This window comes from Manihot esculenta, chromosome 13, assembly GCF_001659605.2.
Source record: "Manihot esculenta cultivar AM560-2 chromosome 13, M.esculenta_v8, whole genome shotgun sequence".
Taxonomy (NCBI): Eukaryota; Viridiplantae; Streptophyta; class Magnoliopsida; order Malpighiales; family Euphorbiaceae; genus Manihot; species Manihot esculenta.
In genome coordinates this window covers 3,838,853-3,852,131 of record NC_035173.2, presented here as the reverse complement: position 1 = coordinate 3,852,131, position 13,279 = coordinate 3,838,853, and the positions used below count along the sequence as shown (strand labels likewise).

Here is a 13,279-nt window from a genome sequence, read left to right as displayed (position 1 = left end):
TTTGAAACTTTCGGAAGCCTAACTTGCCCCCCTAAACCATCCCACGTTCGGCGGCTGAACTTGAGGTTCGGCGGCCGAACCTGGGAATGTCTCCTTGGTCTTTTTCATTTAAAACTCAATTTCCTTTTTGTTTAAAACCATAAGATACATTAAAACGTTTTATAAAAACATGATTTTACCCTTCTAGAGGCTTCCGACATCCGAGATTCCACCGGACGGTAGGAATTCCGATACCGGAGTCTAGCCGGGTATTACATTCTTCCCCCCTTAAGAACATTCGTCCCCGAATGTTCACCAAACAAAAACATGGCATAGCATAAAACATAAACATTCATACAAAGCACATAAAACTTACCTTAGAAGAGATGGGGATATTGCCGAAGCATGGACTCCCGTGTCTCCCAGGTACACTCTTCGATGTTGTGGTGATTCCAAAGGACTTTCACCATCGGAATTTCCTTGTTCCTTAACTTTCTGATCTGGGTGTCTAGGATCCGTACTGGCTGCTCAACATAAGTGAGATCCTCTTGGATCTCCATATCAGGCTCACTAAGAACCTTACCCGGATCTGACACAAACTTTCTTAACATAGAAACATGGAAAACCGGATGGATTCTCTCCATTGAAGCAGATAAATCTAGCTTATACGATACATTCCCAATCTTTTGCAAGATCTCAAAGGGCCCAATGTACCGTGGAGCTAGCTTACCTTTCTTCCCAAACCGAATCACCCCTGTAACGACCCGAAAATTCGGACCGCTATCGGCGCTAGGATCCAGGTCGGCATAAGACCGCCGGGACCCGTAGCAAGCCTAACATTCATCTTGTAAACCTGTTTAATCCCATACATGATCAACAGCATACATAAAAATTTGAACTTTTATTTCCATTCATTCACCAAACTCAACCTGTACATGCACTACACATAACCATAATCATTAACCCACACTGGAGTCCTCAACAATGCTCCAATGGGGTAACATACATACATTAAGTTTGGTTTTCAATAATCATCAATAAACATTAAAATCATGTATTAGAAAGGGATTAACATAATACTATGGTCAAGCACAACTCTAAACCTTCATAAGCATTATTACATAACATTTCTATATCATACTTTTACATGACTGTACTCAACATAACATAACAACATTTATCATGTCCACACTAGCTATTACATGACCAAGACTTCATTACTCTTGCTGACCTCCTGGTCTACCCTGTACCTGCAAACCTGGGGGTTAAGGGAGAGGGGTGAGCTACTAGAGCCCAGTGAGCAGAATAATAGAACATAGCATTTAAAACATATGATATCATGGAATGCATCACAGTACAAACATTTCACATCAAGGATGAACTTGTCACCACTTAGCCCTCTATATAGTCTAATTATGCCAGGGGCGTAGTGCAGGCACACCTGGACTTCCATAGCATAACATACATATCCAATCATGCCGGGGGCGTAGTGCAGGCTCACCCGGACTTCCATAGTCTGTCATGTCATACCATATAAGGGCTAATGGATCATTCAACATTCATCCACAACAACAACATAATGTGCAATGCGACATATTCGTGAATTCTAATGCAAGCACCCTAATATATCTCATGGCATTCATGATGCGTGAGTCATGCTAAAACGTTCATTATTTACTTTGAAAACATAGAGAGTTATTCCATTCACCTCTGACTAGCTCTGACAAGACTCGAAAGCAGCTATCTCACTGCTGGGGTCCACGGTTCCTCGGGTCCGAACCTACACAGGTGGACTCAAATGAGGGACCTAACAAATATGAATATGACTCTAAAATATTCTCCAAAAATCTCCCCTAAAACACCTCAAAACATCTATAGAAAACATGCAAAGGAAGGCTGAACAGGGCACTTTCGGCGGCAGATTCGGCGGCCGAAAGTCCCTCCAGAGGCGAAAGTCATGCAGGTTCGGTGGCACCTTCGGCCGCCGAAAGTGCCCTCCAGAGACGAAAGTCCATTTTCGGGGGCAGGATTTGGCAGTCGAAAGGCTTGCCTCACAGACAGGTTCGGCGGCCGAAAATCCTTTCGGCTGCCGAACCTGGTTTCTCCCAAAGGGCAGAAACTCAGCTCTTCATTGCACACTTTCCTCCCAAACCTTCCAATCAAGCATCCAACTCTCTCAAAGCATGCATACACACATACAGCAACACCTAGGAGTCTCAAACTATCCTAAACCCCAACTACAACACATCAAACATGCATATCCAACACACATTGTCCATATAATCACATAAAACCTAACAAAACTCAACTAACCTAAACATGCATTTCTACCCCATGAATCAACTTAAAACTTACTTAAAACATAAAATGAGTTCAAGATCGGCTCTTACCTCTTGAAGATCGAGAGAGAGACGACCTAAACTTGGAGAACCAAGGAAAAGAGCTCCTGAGTCTTCCAAGCCTTAAAACTTGCTTAAATGCTCACAAATCTTCAAAACAAAGTGAAATCTCATGGAAATCATAAAAGATTTGTAGGAAGAGACTCAAAATAGGTGAGGGACGGCGGAGAACTCACCTTGGCTGAAAATGGAGAGAAAAGCTCGCCCATTCGGACAAGGGGACCCTTTTATAGGTGGCTGGCCAGGCCACTTTCGGGGGCCTAACATGCCTCCGCATGCATGCCATGTTCGGCGGCCGTACATGAGGTTCGGCGGCCGAACCTGGACTGCCCTCACTTATGCCTTCAGGGGCCTAAAGCACTCCCGAAGTGCATGCATGTTCGGCGGCCGAACTTGAGGTTCGGCGGCCGAACCTGAGTCTTCCTCTCAAGACTATTTTCATTCAAAACTTAATTTCTTTCTTAATTAAAACCATAAAATACATTAAAACATTTTATGAAAACATGGTTTTACCCTTCTAGGGGTTTCCGACATCCGAGATTCTACCGGACGGTAGGAATTCCGATATCGGAGTCTAGCCGGGTATTACAACCCCTTTCATTGGAGACACTTTGAGTAATACCAAATCCCCCTCCTGAAACTCTACTAGCCTTCTGCGGATGTCTGCATAACTCTTCTGCCTACTTGCAGCAGTCTTGATCCTTTCTCTGATGATGGGTACCACTCTGCTGGTGATCTCTACTAGCTCAAGCCCTGCCAAGGCCTTTTCTCCAACTTCTTCCTAGCAGACAGGTGACTTGCACTTCCTCCCATATAAAGCTTCATAGGGAGCCATCCCTATGCTAGCATGATGGCTGTTATTGTAGGCAAACTCCACCAAAGGTAGATGCTGCCTCCAAGAACCGCTAAAATCCAGCACACACATTCTGAGCATATCCTCTATTGTCTGGATGGTCCTCTCTGACTGTCCATCCGTCTGTAGATGGAAAGCAGTGCTAAAATCCAACCTGGTACCCATAGCATTCTGCAGACTCCGCCAAAACCTGGAGGTGAACTGGGGCCCTCTATCAGACACTATCGAAACAGGAACTCCATGCAGCCTGACAACCTCATCAACATACACCTACGCCAACTTGTCCACAGAGTAGTTACTCCTGACAGGAATGAAGTGAGCAAATTTGGTTAGTCTGTCCACAATCACCCATATGGAGTCTAATCTGTTGGACACTGCCGGTAACCCCACCACGAAGTCCATAGCTATGTTCTCCCATTTCCACTCTGGAATAGGTAGTGGGTTAAGCATTCCAGCCGGTTTCTGATGTTCCAGCTTCACCCTCTGACATATTTCGCAGGCTGACACAAACTGTGCCACTTCTCTCTTCATAGCTAGCCACCAATACACTCTCTTCAGATCTTGATACATTTTGGTAGCTCCAGGGTGAACATTGTATATGGCATTATGAGCTTCCCTCATAATGTCTCCCTTCAGACCCACTTCATCTGGTACACACAATCTATTCCCATAGCGGAGGATCCCCTTACTGTCAAATCTGAACTCTTCGTTCTTGCCTGACTGAACAGTCCTGGCAATCTTCACTTCTGGGTCCTCGTGCTGTTTCTGAGCCACCTGCTCCAGAAACACGGGCGCTACTCTCATCTGGACAATCAAAGCACCTGTACCAGACAACTCCAACTGTAGACCTTCATTAATGAGCTCGAAGAACTCCCTCACTACTGGCCTTCTCTCTGCTGAAATATGGGATAAACTGCCAAGTGATTTCCGGCTTAAGGCATCTGCCACAACATTTGCCTTACCCGGATGGTACTGGATCTTGCAATCATAGTCACTGAGCAGTTCTACCCATCTTCTCTGCCTCAAATTCAGCTCTCTCTGACTCAGATTATTTCTGCAAGTCAGTCTCAGTTTCCTGCTTCAGCTTCCTGTGAGTGATTTGGCCAAATCACTTCGACCCAATCAATTTTTCAGCTTTTTCTGCACTTTTTCTCCAACTTTCTATTTTCTTTCTTTTCTGTAAAAACATCACAAAAATATAAATTAAGCTAAAAAAATATGTAATTCAACAGTAATAAAGATAATAAAAATGTGGCTAAATTATGTTTGATCAGTTATTGTTAATTTTTTTTTAACATAAACTAAATTCTTTTGTTAGGCGATTTAATGTAGTTTAGATTATTAATTTTCTTTATTAATATATTATTTAATTTTTGAAATTAATGCTACGACATATTTGAATAATTTTAAATAAAATAATTACAGTATTTATGAAATTAATTAGAAATTTATCATTACCAAAAATAGATAGATAATTTTTAATTAATTAATTTGATTTTATTCACATTACAATTATTTGTTATAAATTTGGCAATTAAAATTGAATCGTTAATCAAATGAATTAATTGATCACATCCTTGCAAAATCAAGGTGCTCTAATAGTTAATATTAAGCAAAAAAATTACTTTTTCCTCCTTGGAATATACCATAATTAATAAATTCATCCTTTTATTTTTTAGACCCAATATTTCAGTCCTTCAAATTTAATTTCATCAAATTTTAGTCAAAATTAAATATTTTTTGTCAAAAATTCATTTGATGACAAAAAAAATAGCTGAAGTACTTTTTTAAAATTTAACACTTTAATTTTTAAAATTTAATTATGTAAATTTATAGATCTCTTTTTTAAAAAATTCAATCAATAAAATCTTTTTTACAAATCAAAGTAATAAATTGAAAATTTTAAATTCAGTCTCTTATAAATAAATAAGAATTTTAATAAATTTAAAATTTAAATTCAATAAATACAATATGTGGTTTCTCTAGCTATGAATTCTCCATTACCTTTGTTGAAAGGTTTTCCTTACTGTTTATGACTTATGGTGATTGGCTACAATTGAATTCACGATACAAAAATTATAATGCATTACATGCTACAATAAATAAAATATTTATATAAAAGTAATTATTTTTTTTATAAAAAATATCAATTGATTATATTATTTATGAGTAGATATATTTTGCATGTGGTAAATATTTTTTAATAATTTAAAACTTTAAGATAAAAAAAAAAATTGTACTATTTCTATGGTCGGAGTTCAGAATTTTGAATTTTAATCAATATTTAAAAGGTAATCAATATTTCATTTTCTGGTGGCTTCCCTTGCTTGCCTGCCCTGTCTCCTTCCATAACCATTGAATCCAAAGCAAGAAAACTGGAATCAGGTCGTTGGAGCCGCTTTTCAAACCCCGCGGTAACCCGAGATTCAAGGACGGAAAAGAAATGGAGGGAGTGACAGCGGAAATATCTGATAGAGAAACAGAGAGATTGACAGGTTGGGAGACCAAGATTACACTTTTACAACACAGCCAACCGAACCCATCATCTATTTTTGGTCTTAAAACAAAACAAATACTGCACAAAAAGAAAACAAAAAGATTCACAGAGAAATTTTTTGGGTTTGCAAATAGCTTTCCGCCGGAGGTGGCGGTGGTGTTGGTGTTCTTGGAGACTTTCATTCCATTTTTAATACCCTTTTCTTTCTTTGGTTGATTGGTTCAGGATTTTTGTTTTCTGGAGATTGGGTTTTGGTTGATCTTTGTCTTAATCTGTAGTGGAAATTTCCCAGAAAATTTTGTGGAGAACCAATTGAAAGAATTCCGAGAACAGAACCCACTGAGTTAAATAAAAGGGGTGGTGATAAGAAAGGATAATGTCGGACTCGGCGTCTTCGCCGAGTTCTTCTCAAGATCCTCCTCCGTCGGCGGCTACAAATTCTACGTCTACGCTTTCTTCCGAAACTTTTCCTCCACCTGAAGGTTCAACGGACTCGATATCAGGTTTATTCGACGAGGATGTAGTAGCGTCTCCACCTTCTGAATCTGACGAGGAAAGTTCACCGCCACCACCAACACCAGCATCACCTCCACCTGCAAGATCTCCTCCTCCTTCACCTCCACCATCATCACCACCGCCTTCCAGCTCTCCTCCTAATAGTCCACCCCCAACAATATCAAATTCTTCTGCAGTCTCACCACCACCAGAATCATCATCAACATCTCCATCTCCAAATTTGTCACCACCACCATCTTCCACTTCTCCTGCCGCAGAAAATAATCCGTCTCCCCCTCCTCCTGCTAATAAATCCTCAACAAAATTATCACCCGCTAGTGAATTTGTTCCACCACCACCTTCAACAAGAACAGTAGAATCTCCACCTTCGCCGACAGAATTTATATCTCCTCCTTCTCCAGTTTCCGATGCGGCATCTACAGCATCAAATTCAAATGCGACTTCATCATCAACTGCGACTTCATCATCAACTGCGTCCCCTCAGACAAATTCTACTAGTTCTAGTACTTCTAGGGGCTCATCATCTGGAAATTCATCCTCAACTTCTTCGAAGCAAGCATACACGACCAGCACCGATAGCACTGGGAATACAACAACTCATGTATTGCTTGGTGCATTCCTGGCGGGTGCGGTGCTCCTTGCAATATTTGCAATCATTTTTTTTGTGACGAAGAGGAAGAAAAGACATGATCATTATGCAGCCCATTACATACCCCCCAAAAATTTTGCTGTACAAACAGGTAAATTCTATGTTTATTTTGAGGCTCTTCAATGTTTATTTAGTACCCAATTCTGCCTTTTTTCGGTACAATTGGCTTCCATGTTTGAACTCCAGACCTCAGTGATATAGACGACTCCTGTTCCAATGACCCAATTCTGCTTTAATGTAGAGTTCTCTTCCATTTAATGCAGATGGATATTACTACGGACAGATTGGCCAGGCGAATTCCTATGGTTCGCAAATTTTACAATCTCCAGATAGCAGCTATGAGAGTCAGAACATCTCTGGAGAATCAGGTCTGATAAGTGGAACTAAGACCCATTTCAGTTATGAAGAGGTGATGGAAATGACAAATGGATTTTCTCGTCAAAATATCTTGGGTGAGGGTGGATTTGGATGTGTTTACAAGGGACAAGTTCGTGATGGAAAAACAGTGGCTGTCAAGCAGCTTAAGATAGGCAGTGGACAAGGCGACCGAGAATTTAAGGCTGAAGTTGAGATTATCAGTCGTGTTCATCATCGGCATTTGGTCTCATTAGTTGGCTACTGCATCTCTGATAACCAACGTCTGCTTCTTTATGAATATGTTCCAAATAAAACTCTTGAGCATCATTTGCATGGTAAGGTGATCATTCGTGCTTTGTTATTGTTTATTTCATTTGGCTTTCCATTTTTTCTTTTTGGTTCTTATGTTTGTGTGATGCTTATATGTGCTGACAGCAAAAGAAGCAGTGTTGGATTGGCCTAAAAGAGTAAAAATTGCCATAGGTGCTGCAAAGGGTTTGGCTTATTTACACGATGATTGTAAGTACTCACATTACGCCTCTTTAAACTTAAGTTCACAACGATGACTAATTTCTTCTCATTATGCGACCAATTGCAGGCAATCCGAAAATTATTCACAGAGACATTAAGTCAGCAAACATTTTGTTGGAAGATAACTTTGAAGCACAGGCAAGTGTCACTGCTTTCTTCCTCTTCCTCTTCCCCTGCTCCTCAATATGTGGTTTCTCTAGCTATGAATTCTCCATTCTTGGATTTTTATTTTAGAACTACTTTTAACTGCAGGTAGCAGATTTTGGACTTGCCAGACTAAATGATACGACTCAGACCCATGTATCAACTCGAGTCATGGGAACATTTGGGTAGGTTTTGATACTACACAACATCTGAGTTCATTCAGATTCAATATCTTCTTTTTTAGTATCACTTGTTTCCACATTCATACAACCTGCCAGAAAGTTTGTCATCTGTTTCCATGAAAGGTTGTCTTGAAATTCTATGTTCAATCCATTATAACTTAAACAAGAAAAAGTCAATGATACACTAGTTTCAAGGTTTTTATCACTGTTCAATTTGGCTTTCAGGTACCTGGCACCTGAATATGCATCAAGTGGAAAATTGACAGATAGGTCTGATGTGTATTCGTTTGGAGTTGTACTTCTAGAGCTTATAACTGGAAGGAAACCTGTCGATCAGACTCAGCCTCTGGGGGAAGAAAGTTTGGTTGAATGGGTATGAGAAAAAAAAAAAAAAAAAAAAAAAAAAACTTTATCCTTTTCAGGAACTTACATGTCCAGTTAATTACTAAAATTGATGGTTGTGGCAGGCTCGTCCACGCCTTCTTCAAGCAATTGACACCAGTGATCTCGCTGAATTAATTGATCCTAGGCTTGAAAAGCATTACGTGGAGAGTGAAGTGTTCAGGATGGTCGAGACAGCAGCCGCTTGTGTTCGCCACTCTGCTCCAAAGCGGCCACGGATGGTGCAGGTGACAATTCATTCTCTTTTATATCAAACTGAAACATAATCAAATCGAAAATTCACAAAAAATAAACTTTTTTGTCTATACGATTATGAAGGTGGTGAGAGCATTGGACAGTGATGAAATGTCTGATCTCACTAATGGTGTAAAATACGGCCAAAGCACAGCATATGATTCTGGTCTGTACAATGAAGAGATTATCAAATTCAGAAAGATAGCCTTGAGTAATGATAGCTCCGAGTTAGACACAGTGAGTGGAGAATACAGCTCAAGAGATGTATCCCGTGGACCACCAATTTCAAATTCCTCAACTGTAGATTTAGAAACTGAAGCTAGAGATGGCGTTGACAAGAGATGATGATGGTGATGGGGTAATAGAGACGCATGCATCAGATCTTCAGCATCAGAGAGGAGGCCATACTTGAAATTGAAAAATTAACTACATGGTTGCTCCTGATGATTATTTGATCAAACGAGGAATTAATGGAGTTTCAAGCTTGCAGACTTGAGTCTTACTCAAGATTCTATGTATTTATTAAATTCTTTTTGGTATCAGTGATCCCAGTAGCCATGGGGCTTGTTGATACTAGAGCAAGATGAATTCAATTTTTAATGCATAGCCATATACAAATATACTCAATTTCTAGTAAGAAACTTCTAACTTATGATGTAAAGTATGAAAAAAATTCAAAAAAGATTTAACTATATTAGTTACCCATTTTTTGCTTTAATTTATTATTATTTTCAGTCATATAATTTTTGCTGTTTCAGTTTTATCTTTTTAAATATCGTGTATCAAATTATCTGAAACTAACTAAAACTATGACCCACTCCTTCATATGATTTAGAAAGAAGAAAGAGTATATACAATAATTGTTCAAAGTCTGATCCAAAAGAAAAAAAAAAAAAAAGATTTTGATAGAAATGGCAACAGAGAAATTAATTAAAGCAACAAACATGAAGAAAATAATCTATGGGCCAGGCTTTAGATGACCACCATCAACAGTGAAAGTTTCAGCTTTCATATGACCATTTTCAGATGGTTTGTGTCCTCTACCATCTCCATTTCCACTTGGCCTACCTCCTGTTGGGAGTCCCTTTTCGAATCCAAACTCAAGGTCACCTTCTCTTCTCCTCTCCCTCTCCCTCTCCCTCTCCCTTCCTCTTTCCTTGGGACGAAAGTTGGGGTTTTGCTGACTCTGCTTACTGGGTTTACTGTTTTTGTTGCCTTGACTCTTATTGCAAAGCTTGCCAAGGCAACAAGCAACAGCTGATATAACACTAATTACAGCAAGTACTATAAAAACAGTCCCAAATGAACCATTTGAGTGAGCGTACGAACCCGGTGGCGGCTGCCCGGCAACAGTGTCGGGGTAAACGACAACAGGCTGTTGTTGCGGCTGCGTGGACATTATATTTTTCTTGTTTCTGCAGATGTTGTTCTTTGAGTGCAGACTAAGGGAGAGGCTATGGTGGATTGAGATCACAAGTAAGAAGAAGATGCCATGAAATGAGGGTATGTATAAATATATAGTTGGGTTGTTTTCAAAATGAATGTGTAATTCAGTGAAGGTAATAACTTTCTTTAATAAAGATATTCTTTGTTGGGCTCTTGCACTTTGCTTTGTTAAATTATTCATATGAGAATTAAAGGAATTTGTGAAGAACGAGAACACTTTATACTAATTTATGTGGATTCGAATTTTAATTAAAAGAAGAGAGTTTGAGATAAGGGGGATAGTCAAAAGAATGAGATGCATTTTTACTTTTATCTTACATCTATATTAATGTATTTTTAAAAAAATTACCATTTAATCTTTATAATAAAAAAAATTATTCAAAGTGAAGCAGCAAGTTGAGAAAGACAAAAAAAAAAATGGTTTGAATATTGGAGTTTGTGCAAGAAGAAATCTTGCATTGGTTTCCTCGACCACAAACTTATGTGGTAAAAGGGGTCACACTCCATGTTTAATTGTTGTCTTTATTCCTGACTTTTCCAAAGAAGGATTTGGGAAGAATGGCAGAGCTTGATATCGTTGCTTTTTGTTATTCTTTTGTTGGACATGATTGGGACAATAATGTACTTTGCAATAGATTGGTGGGTATACTTCTCTCTCTGGTTTTGCAAAGAGAGAATCTCTCGTCTTCTCTTTCCTTTTTTTTTTTTTTTTCATTCTCTGCACCTTTATCCACTCTTCTTATTATTAATGTGCGACTATTCTCTTTTTTTATTTTTATTCAAATCGAAGCTTAAGTTGGGACTTCCTTTTGGATTTGATTTCTCTGTTTTGTTTTTCTGCAGGTGTTTATTAGGTTTATTGCTCAGATTGACCTTTATTGCATGTCACTCGTCTTTTCCGGTCATGAAAGAGTCATTCATTTTCTTGATATCAAGTTTTCTTCTGAATCGCAGTACTAATTCCACTTTGTTGTGGGCGGGATATGTCAGCATCCTCTTCCTCAATCCAGGTGAAGACCGACTTTCGCTTTATGTAATTGGCTTTTGTGATTCTTGTCCTTAAGGAGTCTCCCTTGGAATATGATTTTGTGCTTTTTGTGTTATTTTCGGGCGAATGTAGAGATCACTACTGCTGCTTTCTTGGCCTCAAGTGGTAGTAGCATTACAAATGACTCTTTTCAACAAGTTAGGGTTTCTTGGATCCATGGACTAGACCTCAGTGTAGGTTTTAGGTTATGGCTTTCTGTTTACTTATTTTACTTTCTTGGGCCAAGAAACCTTTTATTAATGGACAAATATATATATATAGATTGTTGGGTACTCCAATGCCGTGTGAAATTGAGATTTGGGAACTCTCAAAAGAATACCCAATCTGAATATCTAACTCTCAGGCTTAGAGAGTGAGGTGCTTTCGGCCCTTTTCCAACAATCCTTTCGCTGGCTAAAACTTGGCGGATGGAATTAAAAATTTGATAAATTAAGTCTGGCTTTTGGAAAAGTTTAAAGTAATTTTACCTAAGATGCTGTTTTTTTAATGATTATTGAATAGTTTTATGATTTTTTGTTGCAGATGGGATTCTGATAGATTGGAGTGAGCTTGATTGTACATCTGTACTCATTGTTATTTTATTTTATTTTTCTTCAAATGATTAGAGCAGTGATTTAGTTTAACAATAGCAAGGTTCTTCTAAAATTTTGGTATAATAAATACATGATGGCTACCTCTCTTCAATGGCTACAATCCAATATCTTTGCTCAGATTCCTGCCACCCAAGTGAAGTACATTGCGGTTGGCAATGAAGTTTCTCTCAGAGATTCATTCTTCACTCCCTACGTAGTCCTTGCATTGTTGAATCTTTATCAAGCAGTACAGATTCTAAATCTAGGGGAAAATATTATCTTCACCTCAAGCTGCTTCTGTGCTCTCTAGTTCGTATCCTCCATCATCAGGAACTTTCGATCCTTATATTGAATCGGTTATAGTTCCTCTCTTGCAATTTCTATATAACAGTAGATCACCTTTCATGGTGAACGTGTATCCTTACATTAGCTACGTAAACAATTTGAAACATGTAGAACTAGACTACGCCTTGTTCAAAACAAGAAGTCCAATGCAGGATGGTGTATTAGAATACAGAAATCTTTTGGATGCAAGTGTTGATGCATTAGTGTATGCAATGGAGAGAGAAGGGTTTCCAGGAATAAAGGCGGTTGTGACAGAGACAGGTTGGCCGACGGCTGGTGGTGAAGCAGCAAGCGTGGAGAATGCATTGACGTATAATAAGGAGGTGGTGAGAAGGGTGGTAAATGATGTTGGAACCCCAAAAAGGCCAAAGGAAGAGATGGAAGTTTACTTGTTTAGTCTTTATGATGAGAATGGGAAGATGGGTGAGGATTATGAGAAGCATTTTGGCATTTTTGGGCTTGGTGGGAACAAGGTTTATGATCTCAGTTTCAGCTGAAAAGATTTTTCTTTAAGTTGTAGGTTTGTATTGTGGCAAATTATTTGTATACTACCTCAACACGTTGAGCAACTCTACAGAAATTTATAGATGTTTAAACGATTAAACTAATTATAAATCTTAAAAACCTCCGATTATTTTAAAAACCCTTCTCCCAAATGAAGGCTTAAGCAAAGAAAATATGTTATTTTGTTCGTAATTGTTTTTCTTAGAATGGATTATAATTAACATGAAATATGCATGCTAAAGCTGCTAGTGTGGTACCCAACATTCCTAGCAGATCTGGGAGAGATTTTAATGTGGTAGGGTTCCAGAGAATCTGAAACATCTCAAGACTTCTACAATGAACACAGACTGACAAATCTGATATTAAAGAGGTGGGCACAGCAAAGGATAAATGCAAAGAGGCATCATTGAAGGTTGTTCACTGCTGAATGATCTAATTAATTTGTTTGGTATTGCCACCACTGTTCTTTCTTTAATGTTGCATGTGCTAGGTGTAAGAAGATGGTTAAGCATTTAAGTTCCTTAAATAAGCTTGAGAATTAGCCATCCAAATACACAGTTGCTCGTGGTCCCAAATTGGATGGCAGCCACCATTCAACAGTTTTTTGCTTACAGCTTAAAG

At 38.7% G+C, this 13,279-nt stretch overlaps 4 protein-coding genes across 5 annotated transcripts; 3 read left to right on the top strand and 1 right to left on the bottom strand.

The window, feature by feature from the left end:
• The first annotated feature begins 5,523 nt into the window (after nucleotides 1-5,523).
• LOC110630215 (proline-rich receptor-like protein kinase PERK13) lies at nucleotides 5,524-9,461 on the top strand. The gene is made up of 8 exons (XM_021777585.2): nucleotides 5,524-6,984; nucleotides 7,157-7,585; nucleotides 7,686-7,769; nucleotides 7,849-7,919; nucleotides 8,034-8,110; nucleotides 8,333-8,480; nucleotides 8,575-8,736; nucleotides 8,828-9,461. Exons 1-8 carry the CDS (start codon nucleotides 6,105-6,107, stop codon nucleotides 9,086-9,088), a joined length of 2,112 nt encoding a protein of 703 aa, XP_021633277.1. The 5' UTR covers nucleotides 5,524-6,104; the 3' UTR covers nucleotides 9,089-9,461.
• An 80-nt stretch (nucleotides 9,462-9,541) lies between these two features.
• Nucleotides 9,542-10,261, bottom strand: LOC110630217. Its single transcript, XM_021777587.2, has one exon. It carries the CDS (start codon nucleotides 10,140-10,142, stop codon nucleotides 9,702-9,704), a length of 441 nt encoding a protein of 146 aa, XP_021633279.1. The 5' UTR covers nucleotides 10,143-10,261; the 3' UTR covers nucleotides 9,542-9,701.
• A 132-nt stretch (nucleotides 10,262-10,393) lies between these two features.
• LOC110630216 lies at nucleotides 10,394-11,919 on the top strand. 2 transcript variants are annotated; one of them, XM_043949259.1, is made up of 3 exons: nucleotides 10,394-10,828; nucleotides 11,033-11,199; nucleotides 11,310-11,753. In XM_043949259.1, exons 1-3 carry the CDS (start codon nucleotides 10,794-10,796, stop codon nucleotides 11,591-11,593), a joined length of 486 nt encoding a protein of 161 aa, XP_043805194.1. In that variant the 5' UTR covers nucleotides 10,394-10,793; the 3' UTR covers nucleotides 11,594-11,753. The 2 variants fall into 2 exon arrangements, with proteins under 2 accessions (XP_043805194.1, XP_043805195.1); XM_043949260.1 differs by lacking the exon at nucleotides 10,394-10,828 and adding an exon at nucleotides 11,760-11,919 and having other exon boundaries at nucleotides 10,838-11,199; nucleotides 11,310-11,410.
• LOC122721277 (glucan endo-1,3-beta-glucosidase, acidic-like) lies at nucleotides 11,904-12,651 on the top strand. The gene is made up of 2 exons (XM_043949776.1): nucleotides 11,904-11,978; nucleotides 12,076-12,651. Exons 1-2 carry the CDS (start codon nucleotides 11,904-11,906, stop codon nucleotides 12,649-12,651), a joined length of 651 nt encoding a protein of 216 aa, XP_043805711.1.
• Nucleotides 12,652-13,279: the final 628 nt, after the last annotated feature.